At 37.2% G+C, this 16447-nt stretch overlaps 2 protein-coding genes across 8 annotated transcripts in view; one reads left to right on the forward strand and one right to left on the reverse strand.

Annotated features, from left to right (window-relative positions):
- CTTN (cortactin) overlaps nucleotides 1-1698 on the forward strand; it is a 33118-nt gene extending 31420 nt beyond the window's left edge. For both annotated transcript variants that reach the window (XM_039356844.1, XM_039356845.1), the window contains one exon: nucleotides 260-1698. In XM_039356844.1, coding sequence (XP_039212778.1) covers nucleotides 260-396 — 137 coding nt within the window. In that variant the 3' untranslated portion in view covers nucleotides 397-1698. The remainder of the gene's footprint in view (nucleotides 1-259) is intronic.
- Nucleotides 1699-6119: 4421 nt separating this feature from the next.
- The window catches only part of SHANK2 (SH3 and multiple ankyrin repeat domains 2), a 389771-nt gene continuing 379443 nt past the window's right edge, over nucleotides 6120-16447 (reverse strand). For all 6 annotated transcript variants that reach the window (XM_039356871.1, XM_039356867.1, XM_039356868.1 and 3 more), the window contains one exon: nucleotides 6120-12159. In XM_039356871.1, coding sequence (XP_039212805.1) covers nucleotides 11586-12159 — 574 coding nt within the window. In that variant the 3' untranslated portion in view covers nucleotides 6120-11585. The remainder of the gene's footprint in view (nucleotides 12160-16447) is intronic.

Raw genomic sequence — 16447 nt, forward strand, 5'->3', positions numbered from 1 at the left:
GGCTACTACCCTGATCTCTTGGCTAGATTAGTTTTCTGTCTGGGGGAGTTGATTTCCTTTTATTCAGGTGTTTCTCCCTGGGTTTCAGTTGTTGAGCTTTAAAATTATTTTGTCCATGCCTTTGATGGTTAGTTTTAGGATGGGGTGGGGGATGGGGGGTTGAAATGTAGGGTGTGGGTATAGAAAAACAAAATCAGCTGACTTAAAACTGAGATTCAGAGTCTTTCTGCTAATCTTAACATTTCTGTTTTTTCCACAGCTGGGGATGATGAGATTTCCTTTGATCCAGATGATATCATTACCAATATTGAAATGATAGATGATGGCTGGTGGAGAGGAGTCTGCAAAGGCAGATATGGGCTTTTCCCAGCTAATTATGTTGAGCTGAGACAATAGAAACGAATGTCTACCATTTATGCCTTAATATACCATGATCATTCATCTGACTTATTACACTACAAATCATGTGGGGCTTTTTTTTTGGTGCAGGAGAAGAGATTGAAAGGATCTATTCATATCCCTTTTATATTTAAAATACTTTCCTGATGCTTTTATAAATGTTTATGGGTCCAGAAATTGCTAATATATTGTGACTCTGTGTTGCCCTGAAGCCTGTTATCATACTTTTTAATGCATTTTGAAAAAGGTTTTCTTCATTCCTTTGCCAAATTGGTGATGGTGATTCCCCACCCCCTAGTTTTTTAATTATTTCTGACATTAGTACATATTTCATTTGTACCGTACAAATTATATCCAAGTGTTCTTGTACTGAACATGGTCAGTTTTCCAGCTCCCAGCTGTCGTATCTAGGTCACATTTCCATTTACTGGGAACATGGCAGGTATGGATAGAGGAAAATTCTAGCTGGCTTGCAGTTAGTGGCAAATATTCATGGGAAGTTACTCTATATTAACCTGAGAAAGGACCCAGTATAGAAACCTATACTTATTCTTCATTCATATTCTTGGGAAGTGCACAGTCCAGTCAAAATCTCTTTAGTTGAACTTTTCCAGAAGTTCTGATAAGGAACTGATGTAAGCCTCACGTGGCTTTGCAATGTAAGTTTTGTTTATGCTGCTTTTTCTCTCATGCACCTAGAACACTGTGAAATTTTTGGTCTTGGAGATTAGAAGTTTCCATTACATGCCCTCTCTAGCTCTCCCTCAGCCTGTCACCTTGATGATAAAACAGGAAGGATATGCAGCACTCACTCCAGTTTGTATGATTTGCAAAGAGGACAATGGGATGAGATGGCTTCCTCTATAGTAAATCTGGGTTTTTTGGCTAAATTTGACTAAAGTAATATTGCTCTTATGCGTATTAAACCCTTGGAGGAAATTGCCATTTTTAAACAATAACTAGACTTATTTTACATATTCAGCTTTGACTGCCAGTAAGACTCAAGTAAACTGTAAAGATCTCTCTGTCTTTTGCCAAATGTAATGCTGAATTTCTTGCTATAACTTCTACAAAATAGAGAATTAATTACTGATTTTAACCACATAAGCATCCCTACCAAAGACAGCATATATGTGTCTTCAGTGTTTCTTGTTCGTTTCTGTTTGGGAAGAGAAATTCAGGGATAAATCGGTCAAGGAAAGAAGTGAATGAAAAAAAGATTAGCAATCAAGTTCAATAAAATATAAAAAAACATTTCTGTCAAATGGTAACATGCAGTGTATATAAGGAAACACGGGATGTAGAGAGAAGTGATCTTGGGTGGGATTGGCTACTTGGACAATCTCTAAGAAGAATGTATGTAATGTTTATTTTCTATTATCTTCCCTACCAGTTCCTTGCTATCTCAAAATTACATTGATAATAGTATGTTAAGTGGGCATGTGTTTTATATGCGGTTTTAGCTTACCTAGTTTGCATAGGACAGCAGCTAGGATATACGATTCCTGTTTTTCTTTTTCTTTCTTTCTTTCTTTCTTTCTTTCTTTCTTTCTTTCTTTCTTTCTTTCTTTCTTTCTTTCTTTCTTTCTTTCTTTCTTTCTTTCTTTCTCTTCTTTCTTTTTGTAAATTAAATATTCAAATAAACTTTTGGAACCACTTTCACAGGATATTTTTATTTATTTATTTATTTATTTTTAAAATTTATAAGCCGTCCCACTCCTGGAGGACTCTGGGCGGCTAACAATAAAAACACAAAATAACTTAACAAGACAAACAATACAGTAACATTCATCCAGGGGTCAGATTTTATAAACCCCAGGCCTGCCAGAAAAGCCAGGTCTTAAGCAGCTTACGGAAAACCAACAGGGTGGGAGCGGTCCTAATTTCCGGGGGGGGGGGAGCTGATTCCAAGACGTGGGCGCCATCACAGAGAAAGCCCTCCGCGGCCCCGCCAAATGGCACTGCTTGGCCGACGGGACCTGAAGGAGGCCCAGCCTGTGGGATCTAACAGGACGAAGGGAACTATGAGGTAGTAGGCGGTCTCGCAAAACTGTTCTAAGACCTGGCACAGTTCCAGCCACCAGCTAGATGTTAACGTATTGCATTCTGCTGGGTCAAATGCCTTCCACATCCTTATCTTCAGCTAGTGAAGCTGAGTCCCAGTAGGAAAAGCATGGCATGGATATTCTTACCCTGGTTTTTAAATTATCTGTGACTGAAAGGAACATCTTGTCCCAGTTATTCCAAGAGATAGTTGACTTAATAGTCCTGCGCATTGAGGACAAATGTTCTCCAAATGAACATATCAGCCCCTCTTTTGTAATTTTGGCACAGTCCCAAAGAGAGAACAGGTGGAAATGTTTGTTGGAGGACTGGTCTCTTCAAAATTCCAGTTGTATTACTGTGTTCTGAAAAATAGGAGTTTCTTGGATAGCAGAAGGGGAAAAATTGTTCACTGAATGCAGGTAGTCCTTGTCTTACAACCACTTATTTAATGACTGTTCAAGGTTATAACAGCACTGAAAAAAAGTGACTTATGACCAGTTCTTGCTTATGACAGTTGCAGCATCCACACAGCCACATGATCAGACTTTGAGTGCTTTGCAAGCAGCGTGTATTTGTGATGGTTGCAACATCCCACGGTCCTGGGAATGTCATTTGCAACCTTCCTAGTGAGCTTCTGACAAGCAAAGTGAATGGGGGAAGGCAGATTTGCTTAACTGCATGATTTCACTTAATAACCATGACAAAAAAAGTTGTAAAATGGGGCACGACTCCAGCGAGGGCTGGGCAGCACAAGCAAAAGACAGCTATTGACTTAAAAACCAGCCATCAACACATCCCAATCAGTATCTAAAAAGCCAGATATAACAGGCACCATAAATACCACACATAAAACAGCACACACTCCGCTAGAGAGAAATTCCCTGAAGACGGGCTCCAGCACTAGTCCGAAAGCTTCTGGTCCCAATGACAGACACAGATTAGATCCTAAATAACTAAATGCACACAAAGTGGAGCTTTATCCTTGTTCATCCACAAGCACATTCTGAAGTTTCTTTCAACTGCCTGGAGCAGAGAAGGTTTACATAAAACAGGATAGGAGATGATCCTTTTCCACCGAAGTTGTTGATTGGATAGAATTATAACCAAGGAACTATTTTGTGTTCCTACTGTAAAAAAAAAGTAGAATCATAGTCCTTTTCATAGTTCAGCTTCTTTCAGTGGGAGATGCCATCCAAAATATGCAATCCAGAACGGAACTGGTTGTGTTGCTTGTAGTCTCTGTTGTACTGCAGGGATTTGTTCCATGATTTGAAAGTATCATTGTCTGTTACCTGGACTTGACAGCTCATGTGTGGAATTTAATCAGCTTATGTGATGCCTGTCGCCGTTCCAGTTGGAATCGGAAGCTATTTGGAAATCAAAATTATATACTGTAAAATGCTAGTCATCTTTGAAGCCAGGTGCTGCTTCTGGGCTACTCGGTAGGAATGGCTGGGACAATTTGCGGAAGAGAAATGGTAAAATGAAGATTCTTGCTAGCTTCTTTCTCACTAAGGATTCTAAGTAACATGCTTGGTTGAGCTTTGTTGGAAGGATGGCTACAATCTCTTGGAGTATGTCCTTATTTCTAAGGGTAAATGTATTCACATTTATCAGATTATTTTGTCTTTGTGTCGGTTTTCCAGAAAGAACAAAACTATTAATCTCCAAGACATACTCCAAAGAGCATACAATTCCAAAATACTTAGCTCATCTATTTCTGCCACTTAAAACTATGAACTAAGATGAAGAAACTAACAATTATCAGAAATAACTGCAGCAACTCCCTCTGGTGTTTGAGTTCTGCTACAATCGCTTGTTCATCTGGACAAATAGAATACAAATATAAACATTTCAGTACTCTGAAGATAAACTAGGACGTGCCTTGCTTGCAGTTTTCTGCATCAGGGTACATTGGAATAACCTTTTTTTTTAAAGTGCAATCAATTGAAAAAGATTGCTGACTTGGACAAAGCCTTGCTTCATATTCCTAGTTCATTGAAATAGCCAACCTTCTATACCAGTGGTGGCGAACCTATGGGACGGGTGCCAGAGGCGGCACTCAGAGCCTTCTCTGTGGGTACATGCGCTGTTGCCCCTGTCCTAAGCCTTCAGCTGGGTTTTATAAAACCTTTTCGCTTTAGGCCTCCGCCGTGTACCAAAAAAAAAAAGTTCAATCAGTCAATTTCAACTTCTCGAGGGGAAAAAAAAGATCTTGCAAAGTTGGAATTGATTGATTGAACTTTTTAGTCCCACCCAGTCTGCCATTACCACCACAGCCACGCCCACCCAATGGGCCACACCCACCCGGCACCCGACGATGCACAAGTGGGTTTTGGGTTGCAGTTTGGGCACTCGATCTCTAAAAGGTTCGCCATCACTGTTCTATATCATACATAGCTAGCTTGCTTCATCTGCCCACACCCTTTTGGATTCATGAAAAATGTTCACTTCATTAATTCTACAAAAAAATATGTGCTGCTCTCCTGCTGCTAAGCAAGGATGTGGTTTTAGGTAGAAGGTGAGGCTTGGAATTCCCATTTGTAAATTTTCTACCAAAAACAACCTGAACAACCTCACTGGTAGATTTCAGTGTTCTAGCAAAGAACTAAAGTCCTGCAGAGCTGAAATATGTGGATATTTACATACAACTTATGTCTATTTAATATCTCACAGTCCTATTTATTGCTTATTTTGATTATGAAATTACAAATTAAAACTTTTGTCTAGACCAGGGGTAAGCAACCTTGGCTCTTTTATGACTCATGGACGTCAACTCTCAGAATTCCTGAGCCAGCATGGGAGATTCTGAGAGTTGAAGTCCACGAGTCATAAAAGAGCCAAGGTTGCCTACCCCTGGTCTAGAAAGCTGTATTCATTCACTGATTTAAGCTGGAGATTTATAATAACATGCTCAGCTTGCCAATATAGGTGGTCCTCAACTTATAAGAGTTTGTTTAGTGACCATTCAAGGTTACAATGGCACTGAAAAAAACTGACCATGACTGTTTTTCACATGACCATTGCAACATTCCCCCTGGTCACGTGATCAAAATTCAGATGCTTGGCAACTGGCTTGTATTTATGACGGTTGCAGTGTCCCGGGGGCGTGTGATCCCCTTTGTGACCTTCTGGCAAGCAAAGTCAATGGGGAAGCCAGATTCACTTAACAACCTTGTTACTAACTTCACAACCGCAGTGATTCACTTAACAGCTGTGGCAAGAAAGGTCATAAAATGGGGCAAATCTCACTTAGCAAATGTCTCACTTAACGACAGAAATTTTGGGCTCAGTTGTGGTCATAAGCCCCACTATACATTCTACTTCCCTAACATTAAATAACTTCATTAAGTACATGTTTTAAAAAATGATAAATAAGAAAAATAATTAAATAAAAGAAAAAAGGTTTTTAAAGAAACATAGTACCTTTGTATACATTGTATCAGGATACATTCTTCAGCTAATGCAATTAAGATTGAGCATAATTAATTAAAATTTATGGCAGCATTTTTCAAACTTGGTACCTTTAAAATGCTGGCTGGGAAATTCTGGGAATTGAAATCTACTCATTTCAAAATTACCAAATTTTAAAAAAATGATCTATGGCTTGGTACACGACAGACAACCTATTGCATTTCTATCATCAAAATACACAAATTAGGCCTTACACGCTGCAAGGTGTAAACATTTATTAATGTGAACATCTATAAATTTATTAAATTAAAATGCTTTGATGATTCACCAAATCATTATTTTAATACTGAAAGGATTGAAAGCTTTTTCCAAACATGAAACAATTTGGACCTTTTAATAAAGATGTTTGCCATTGATAAAAAGAACAAGGTGCTATTACTATGATACACTGACACTAAATTGGCCCTTTTAATTAAAAAGTACATTTTTGTTACATTATTTCTTATAATTCAGTTCAAAACACATGAGAGTTACCCTGGGTACTTTGGTTTGTTTTTTTCTATTATACACCTACATAACTTAAGACATTGCTTTTGAGAACCCTCTTGACATAAGTCTTGTCCTCTTGAAAGAGAAGAACTAGAAGAAACAAATTGTTTAAATAAGGTTTATTTCAGGAAAGTTATTAAATTTGAAGTGCACATAGCTCTGATGGTTTCAGAAGAGGGTAGCTGTGGATATTTGTAAAAAAAAAATCAGTGAAAGTATATCTAACTATATAAAGATAACAATACCTCTCCTTGGTAAGGATAACTGAATCAAATTAAACATTAACAAGAAAGAAGATATGCCGATCTCGTCTGTTATTCCAGATATTCAAATGTATTGAAAAACTATTTGGAAACTACGCTAAGCTCAGATTAAAGCTCCTCTGTTCACGGAAAGTGATGCAACTAAAGGATCTCCTGACAGGATCATTTAGCACATAAACCATTTAGAGCTGGAGAAAAGATTGGATAATTGTAAAAATTAAATATGCTTTTACAGTTGGAAAGAAATTTGAAGCCTTGCTTAAGTATTAAACAGAACCTAAATTATCTATAAATCAGACGTGTAACTTACTTTCATTACAAAATCCTAGCAGCAAGTACAGCCTTAACAACTCCTTCACATGATAAGTAAGCCCATCTGTCAAAAGATAATTATAAAGAAGGGGAGCAGGAACTAGGTCCATTCAGCCTTGTAGAAATATACTATGCTTGCATGAGGAGAAGTAGCTGATCAACTTGGTTAATTTTGATAGCTTTCAGGCAATGTTTTCTTTCTCAAGCTAGAGACTATAAGTATCAGAGGGCGCCATCTTTGGTGGTGATACACTGGTGGTATCCATTATTATTGGTTAGATTATAAATGAAATAAATTTTAAATAAATAAAAATTCTGGATCAAGGTCTTCTTTTCCTCCTTTAACCTGTTTTTTCAATCAATGTTTCACCAGTTCACTGTATTAATGATCACTTGAAATGATAATAATCATTTCAAGTTCAGAATCCTGTTGATTTTTTTTCTGATAAAACAAAACAAATCAGTCCAAGACATATAAATGTTTTATATCATGTGCTTTATACTGCATTTCTCATTTTGGAATAGGAATTTATTCAGGATCAATTTGAGAGAGCTTTGACTCTAAATTCCATGGAAATCACAGACAAGCTTTAAAAAAAGGAACTTTAAACAGTTTAATGTTAAATGGAAAGTCTGGCAACTCTTTTTAGAAATAAAAAATTCAGACTGGATTTGCTCTTTGTAATCAGAATCACAACCTTAGTGCAATATGATATTTATTTCTTACAGTAATTTTGGTTGCCATACAAGAGTAGTAAGGATTAGGGAAAGTGCAAGTTACAGGAGCTTGATTTGTTTTAATCAGTTGGAAACTGGAGGAATTAAAGCACAAAAAATTACAGCAACATAGATAACGTGAACATAGTTGTTTCACAAACCATAGCAAAAACATTACTCTCTAAAAAAGAAAAAAAAAGATGTAATGAGAAAATTACCATTATTTTAGGCTCATACATAGAGTCATTGCCAGATCAACTGGATAATGCTTATTTGTAAAGGAACTCAGAAAAATCACTTTTATTAACTTAGGTACCACAAAGAGCTAGCTTCTGTGATATGTAAATTCTGTAAATCAACAGTCACATATAGTCATTTTATAATATATGAATCAAAACTAGACACCTAGGGAAAGGAGTCTATGTAGTTATACACAATTTACATCTTGTGTCATTTTGGTATTGTATACACAAAATATTACAGAAACTAAGCATGTAAATGCAATTTATTAAATTACAGTATATAAACAAAAGTTGTTCCTAAAACCTGGAATATCATAACAAGATTATTTTTAATCACTGTATTTTGCACCATCAAAGTAGCATAACATTAAAAGGGCCAATCTACTCCTGACAGTTTTAGTATTGACCAAAATGCTAGGAGACAATTCTGCATCCTTTACTATTGCTTTCTATTATAAAGCCATCAAACAATGCTAAAAACTATTTCAGCTTGCCAAAGGTGTTTTTTTCTTGATACAAAGCAATTCCTTGCAGGCCCTTGTTACTCTAAATCATACAACATTATTTAAAAAATAAATCATTTCATTAGCTCTTTGATGTTTAAAATCTTCTCTAATAATTATATTGTACTCACTATTTAAGTGCCTGAAAAGATACATGGGCAAGAGACCCCTTTTAAGAAAGGGGGTACCATCACATATCATTATATATTAAACAGTAAAATATTATGATTAACAACAGCTTAAAAGTAATTTTCCCCCTTTTTTTCTCTTCTATCACTTGTCCTAATGCATTTTCTGGCACATTATAGAGGTAACACCAAACTGCACTCAAAGAAATAAAAAGGAGCATGGCATTATGGATTATTTACTGATTTCTGCATTATCACCAAATGGAAGACAATGATGTCAAAATCATCTTACTTTTACACCCTTCCCTTGCCCCATCAAAATAAAAATTGTGTTGCTATCAAATATGTGAATCTTGTCCTCTAGATTGTTCTCTAGATACAACATTGTATCAATATTTCAATCTTTTTGCACTGAAACTTGATTTTAATTACAAATCCATTTGGAGTATTCAAGTGTTGAAAGAAATCTGAAAAGAGTCTAAGTGGCAATAACGTAAAGGACCAGTTTTGATAGCAGAAGGAGGGGGTGAGTATATTTTTATAATTACCCATGGTATTGTTGATTGTTACCATGTCTGAGGAGAGATATCATCTGAAGAAGTTTTAGTAAAGATAGAAAATATAACACAGCTCTGCTGGTTCAGATGCATCCAAATGATATTGATTTAAAAAGGTCAAGACTTAATACTTATTCCACAGAAATAGTAGTAAACCACATTTTTTTTTAAATTTCTAGCACTGAAGTGGCACAAAGGCTGCCCAGTAGACCAGCCACTTATATTCTTAAAATATTGTGCTTATAAACTATCTGTACAACTATTTAAACTTGCAGTAAAGAAAGGTATTGAAATTACTGAACTTTATGTACTAATTCCAGGGCTATTGCAGGCCCCTAATTAGACATTCAGCTGTGAGAAAATAAAATTATAATTAGAGATAGGCTGGGGCATATTAAAAAAATGAACTGTGATGCCTTCCAATTAAATTATTAAGCAGCCACACATGTACAGGCTAAATTATTCATGACACTATGAACCAACAACATTGTTAATGTGGATTATTTATGGTGGGAGAGAAAGTACAATATTCTAAATTTCATAGAAGCTACCAAATCGGAAAATATATGTCTGCCGAAGGACTATGCTTTTAAAAATCCACTCAATTTTTTTTTCATGAACAGTTCTGAACCTTCTCTTTTCTTTAATTTTCAAGCTAAGTGGGTTCTCCTAAGACACAGCAGTTTGTATGGGAAGGAAGCACAGAACAATCCTGTATTTCAATTTTAAGCAAAACATTATTATTAGGATGAAACTCTCGATCTCCATTTTTAGAAAAATTGTCCCTTGCATATATAATAGGTACCTACTGTTTTCATAAAACTACTTCTGTAACATGTACTTTTATTAATATTTTCATTTCATGTTTCTTATAGACGCCAGGCAACATCTTCCTAATACAATAAGAAGTAAAGGTTTAAATCCATTTCCATAAGTAAACAGGCTTGTGCCACGTAGATTCATCAACAGCTGGTTTTCTTAAGCAGGAAAGAATAAGCAGGTCAAAGATCCAAAGACCTTCTTGAAGGTGAGGAAGCCACCTCTGTGCAGTTACTGTTGACTGCAGCTTGTGCATTGATTTGTGCATCCACATACAAAATTGCAGAAGGAAAATTCAACATTCTTTCTATGATACTATGGGGATCACAATGGTAATAAAATCCACTATCACATGTAATCACTTTGATCCAGCAAAAGTAACCTTTATGTAAAGCAAAGTTCTTTAAAAAAAAGTAGAACTTAACTCTCTTTGGGAAGCCAAAGCATCACTCCCTCCCCCAAAGCCACACTCGCAGATGCGCTTGTAAAAAGAGAAGACATCTAATCTTGATACCTGTTTCCACCTCAAAGAAAATGTCTTGTACAATATTGTCCAAACAACTCAATCCTATACAAGAGAAATTAAAACAGGCTTGATGAATGCTTGTTATTTTGAAAATATAACCCTGAAATTACTTACCTATCATCCCAGTCCACCTCAAAGAAATGTGGAAAAGATCTTAATTGAACTACCATCTTTTTGTGCACAGATATCTTCAATTCCAATTTCTTACAAATATTTTTACTTTTATTTTAGGCAGCTAAGATCTCTTACATATCTTTCACACATTATACTGCATTATAAATGAAAAAAAGCATGCCTAATAACTATCTGGCAATTTGGAAAGGCACTAAACATAAATGGAAAAATAAAGCCTTAAAGTCAAATAACAGAATTACACTGGATGACAAAAACTAATTTCACTTCCAAAGAAATCAACATAATAATTAGCCAAAAACATCTGACATTTTTTTTTAAATTCTGGCAATGCTGTGAATGTATAGAAGTTTTTCAAAAATCAGTAAATACGTCATGAAAAAAAGGTTAGCGGAAAAATTAAGTGGCAGAACTAACCAAGAATCAGTTTAGAAAAACTGAAAGGAGAAACTGTCTAACCACAGCAATGGGACGGAGTCCAACAATCATATGAAATGTTAGTCATATGAAAGCAGATTGCAAAAAGAGCTGGACACAACATGTTATAGTACATGGAGAAATACCTGTAGGTTCTAACCAAAAAGAGGTGACACCTTACTTTTCAAGCAGAAGGGCATTTCTAACAGAAAAACCAATCCATACATTGAAAAAGGAGTGATAGTTGTGTATCTGTGTGTACCAGCAATTAAAGTATAAACTTTTGAGATAATATCAATATGGTTGGAGCTTACAAATTTGTTCTTTTTTTTTTAAGTTCACAATTATTTCCATTCTTCTCTGTTACTTGCCCCATCCGTTTTTAGAATATTTGGTCCCATTAATGTGGATTGACATGGAATTTATTTTGGACATACGTTTGCAATCTAATGGATGCTTTTTAATTTGGTGCTACTCTTGGGAAGCCAAGGCATTTGGGGTGTTTTGATACCAGCCTATCTCTATTTATAACAAAGGTTTGTGAGGCAAGACCAACCATTCTTATCTGTCCAATAGCTGTTTCAAGGCTCTTTCTATGTTCATTCTGTGACCGACTCTAGTCACTCCAAGGTCTATCAAGTCTTCCTTCTGAAGGTTTGGTAAATGAGTGCCATCTATTTCGTTATCCATAAAGGTCTCTTTATGTTCACCTAAGTTTAAACTTTCTAACCAATCTGCCACGTCTGGTTTAGTCCACAGGTGGACAGGTTTAGTTGTAAAAGGCTTATTTGAGATTGGCTGTTGCAATATTGAGGGAGAAGGAGACCTGCTGCGCCCTGTATTCAAAGCAAAGAGGTCCCCAGAAGGAGGCTGGCTGGGTAGGCTATAAACATCAGAAGGAGTCGGAGAAGGAGATGCAGCTGGAACAGCAGCAGTCAGAGGAGCTGGCAGGATGTCTTTACTTATCTCTGTTGGTGAAACCACTGGGCTTGGAGCATGTCTGGCTCCTGATGTCCTGCTATCATAGTCTGGGACTCTGCTCTGAAGTGTGATGGGCTGGCTAGTCCCAGGCCGAACGGTAAAAGTAATGGTTGAACTCCGAGTACCTGAGACTGTGCTCATGACTTCTGTGCTTCTGAAATAGAAATGAACAAAAAATATTTAGACTTTAAGTCACACAGATTACTCTCCTTATGCTAGCTAGTCCATATTAAAAGTAATAACACACACACACACACATTATAAGTACACACAACTTTATAAAAACAACAACAATATCAATATCACGAACGACTTTTAAACATTTTAAAAACTAAAGGCTGTTATCTTAAATATGCTATTAACTTCCTGATTAAATCAAACAGAATCAGCAATAGTTCGTTTAGAAGTTCTTCAGAAATTGAACAATAAGACCCAATCACCAGAACTGAATGACACTTTTGTTATTCTAATGTAATTTTTGTTTACTGTGCATGTGTGGTAGGAAGGAACTTGCAAAATGTATAAGAGATTACTGCAAGATACAAATTAAAAAGTAATTATAAAATACATGCCACATGATTTGTAAAAATACAGAATAGCAGTAAATTTAAATATAGCTTTTAATACTGCAGAAAAGCATTGGCATATTTAAACCTGTTTTTAGAAAGCAAGTACTAATATTCTGTCCCAGTGGAACATTCTGGATACGAGGCAGAGAAAACAGTAGAGTTTGAAGCCTTAAGATAGTAAAGCATATGGGTTATCTGAAGGAAATTTAAAATTTGCTTTGGAAGGGGTTGAAAGAGGACTAAATCAAAAGCCCCCAACAGGGTGAATGGAACCTTTTTTTAAAAAAAAAAATGATATAGTTTGAGATGACACTGAAGTGAGGGAATTTTGTAAGAACTATTTTTAAAATTTACATGGGAATGCTAGATACTTTGAACAGTAGAATTCAAATATATCTAAAAATGTTAACGTCCAAGAAAAATATCAATTAAAAGGAAAACCTAAATATTATAAGAATACTGGGAAATGGTGAGATGTAGTTGACATAACCAAAGGAATCTAAAAATATATCACTTCCTTGTGGAAGAGCTATGTGTCTTGTTTAATATTTAACAGAATGCTGTTACTAAAATGTAAAAGAATGTGGTTAGTGCTCCCCATTTAAAGGGAAAGATAACAAGACTGAATGCAAAAACTACAGTGGGATTAAGTTATTAACTGTCTCTGGGAAGGTGCTTGGCAGAATTCTGACTAAAAGGAGGCAAAAATAAGCAAAATCTGGGAAGTTCAGGGGAGATTTATGTTGGGCTGCATAGGTAAGGATATGTGATGTGCAGCTGGCTGCATTTATAAATAAATATAAAAGATGGCTTATAGTGATGTGTTGCTTGCATTCTGATTATGCTATGTTATTAGTTGAAAGCCTGAATGTTTTGCAATAAATATAAAAATATGATGCAACAAGGAAAAGAGATAAAATAAATATAAATTATTATAAACAATTAAAAACTATAGCAAGACAATGGAAATAACAAGCCCTCACCTTGTTTAATAACTATCAAAAATTAAAATGGTGCTGTAAAAATAACTTGATGACTGGTTCTTGCACTTATGACTATCACAGAATCCCTGTGATCACATGATCCAATTTTGGGCACAGTAAGGAGCCACCTCAACCAATCCTCCCAAGAAAGCAGAACTCTTGAGACGGCATCATTTCAAAAAGAAATTTTATTGGGAAATGTTGTCAGTAGGAATAGAAGGAAGGATTTGAGGGTTTCCTGTGCAAATCAAGTAATCAAAAGTGTCCATAGTAACCCCACCCCAACTGTCCATCTGGATGGTTCAAACAGGCCAATCCACAGGTGTGAAAGCACCATAAGAACAGAATCATTAGGCGCCGCTTCCAAGGCTGTTAGGTGTCTGTGCAATTTCTTCCATGGCCGGAGATAAGGCAGGTGGCTGGAGGCACATTCCATTATCATCCCGTTAGAGAAACATCAAAGAGGATAGAGCAGAAAACAAAGCAAAGGAAATACACATCAGCACCCCAAGCTTCCCCCTCCCTCCCCGGAGTTTGACAGAACCTGGAAAGGATAAGAAAACCCATGCCCATAGAAAGAGAGGGTTCTGACATGCTGCCCCCCTTTAAAAAATGAGAGATCCACCTGGAGAAAAACAAAACAACAATAGGGAGAGAAAATTACAAATAAATTAGTCGGGTTTGTCAGGATACTGGGAGTGGAACTTTTTTTAACAACCTAAGGGCTGTTAAAGGGCTGTTATGGACCCACTCATTTGAGAAGAGGGGAGATTCTTCCAGGCTATCAGGTATTGGGTGGACCCATGATGTTTTCTGAAATCTAGGATCTCTCTGATCTCAAAATGCTGTTCTTGCCCAACATAATAGGTGAAGGAGGAGGAATCGCAGCTGGCCTTAGAAGTGAGTTCAACTCATGTTTGAGCAGGCTACAATGAAAGACCGGGTGAACTTGTCTCAAAGTTTTTGGGAGGTCTAATTCTATGGTTACTGGGTGTATAATTCTTTTATAGGGAACGGTCCAACAAATTTTGGTAATTTCTTTGATGGCTGCAATGATTGTAAGTATTTTGTGGACAAGTATACTTTCTCTCCCACTTTAAATGGCTTAGGTTCAACCCGCTTCTTATCTGCTTGCACTTTATATGCTTCCCTAGCCTCATCTAATGCTTTTCTCACTACTAGCCATGTATTCTGAAGTTGTGTAATCCACTCCTTTATGGAGGGGATGGTGGGGTCATTGACAGGCAGTTCAGGCATTGGGTTGAAACTTTGTCCTGTTGCCCTTGGAATGGGGAGTAGCCTGTGCTGGAATGAACCACATTGTTGTAATCCACTTCCGCAAAAGGAAATAAGTGGTCCAATTGTCTTGTTGATAATTAATAAAACATCTTAAATACTGTTCCAATACTGAGATCAAATGTTCTGTCCCACCATTCATTTGCAGATGATGACTAGATCACAGGCCCTGGGCAGTCCCCAGGAGGTCCAAAATGCTTTCCAAAACTCTGAAGTGAATTGCACACCCCTGTCTGAGATTATGCATTGCAGGGCCCTATGTAGTCAGTAGATACGTTGTACAAACATCTTGGCTAGAGCCTTGGCCGTAGGAATCTTGGTGCACAGGATGAAATGCATCTGTTTAGAGAACAGGTCAGTTACCACCCAAATGACCATGTTCCCTGCACTCTCTGGCAACTCCACTATAAAGTCCTTGGAAATTTCCCGCCAAGGTGCTGATGGGCTTGTTACCGCTTGTAACAGTCCCGGTGTTCTGCCCTGTCTCCATTTTGCTGCCACACAGATGTGGCAGCTAGCCACATAGCTTTCAATGTCTTTGTGGGCGGCCACCAAAATTGTCTCTTTACTAGATGGAGAATTTTTATGAATCCAAAATGTCCAGCCATTTTTGAGTCATAACATAGTTGCATAAATTTCATTCTTTGGGCTTTGGCCACATATAGTTCCCCACCCCACCCAAGGCAGTCCATCATTCATTGAGCAGAGATTTTTGTGACTCAGGAACCATTCATCCATTTCCAGAGTCTGTCTGAATTTTGCTCCTGCTTTGCTGTCCAGGGTCTTTGGTTTCTTTGCTTGCAAGCGTGTGGTTACTGGGGTCTCTAATTGTTTAGATGGCATGAGGGGGTCTACTACTTCTGTTTTGGTACTGTTATATTGTGGCAACCTTGATAAAGCATCCACTAAGAAATTTTTTTCCTCCAGATAAGTATTTGATGGTGAAGTTGAATCAGTAGAAATGTTGAGACCATCTCGCTTGTTTTGGTGACAAATTTCTGGGTTTTTTTAAGGCTTCAAGGTTCTTGTGGTCAGTCCATACCTGGAAGGGGATTTTACTCCCTTCCAAGAAGTGCTTCCATGTGAGGAGGGCCCAGTGCACTGCATAGTTTCTTTCTCCCACACTGCCTACCTCTGTTCTGTTTACATGAGCTTTCTGGATGTGTAAACACAAGGCTGCAGTTTGCCCTCTTGGTTTTCTTGGAGCAGCACTGTGCCTACCGCTACATCGCTCCCATCCACTTGCATGACAAAAAGCTTCTCTGTGTCTGGATGTTTCAGGACTAGCTCAGCTGCGAAATGTCTTTTCACCTTTTTAATGTGGCTTGACATTCTATGGTCCATTTTAGTGGTTGGCTAGGTTTTGATTTTCCTTCCCCTCTCATTTTTAGCAAGTTCGTATTAGGAAGCACGATCTGGGCAAAAGAGGGGATGAATTGAAGGCAGAAATTAGCGAACCCCAGGAAACTTTGTAATTGTTTCCTCATGTGTGGTGGTGCCCATTCCAGCACTGCCCTGACTTTCTCTGGATCCATTTCTATCCCATTATGAAATATGCGGTATCCTAGTCAATCTTTTCTTTATGGAATTCACA

The sequence above is a fragment of the Crotalus tigris genome, unplaced genomic scaffold (assembly GCF_016545835.1).
Source record: "Crotalus tigris isolate CLP2741 ecotype Arizona unplaced genomic scaffold, ASM1654583v1 scf7180000018831.1652172, whole genome shotgun sequence".
In the NCBI taxonomy this organism is placed as follows: Eukaryota; Metazoa; Chordata; class Lepidosauria; order Squamata; family Viperidae; genus Crotalus; species Crotalus tigris.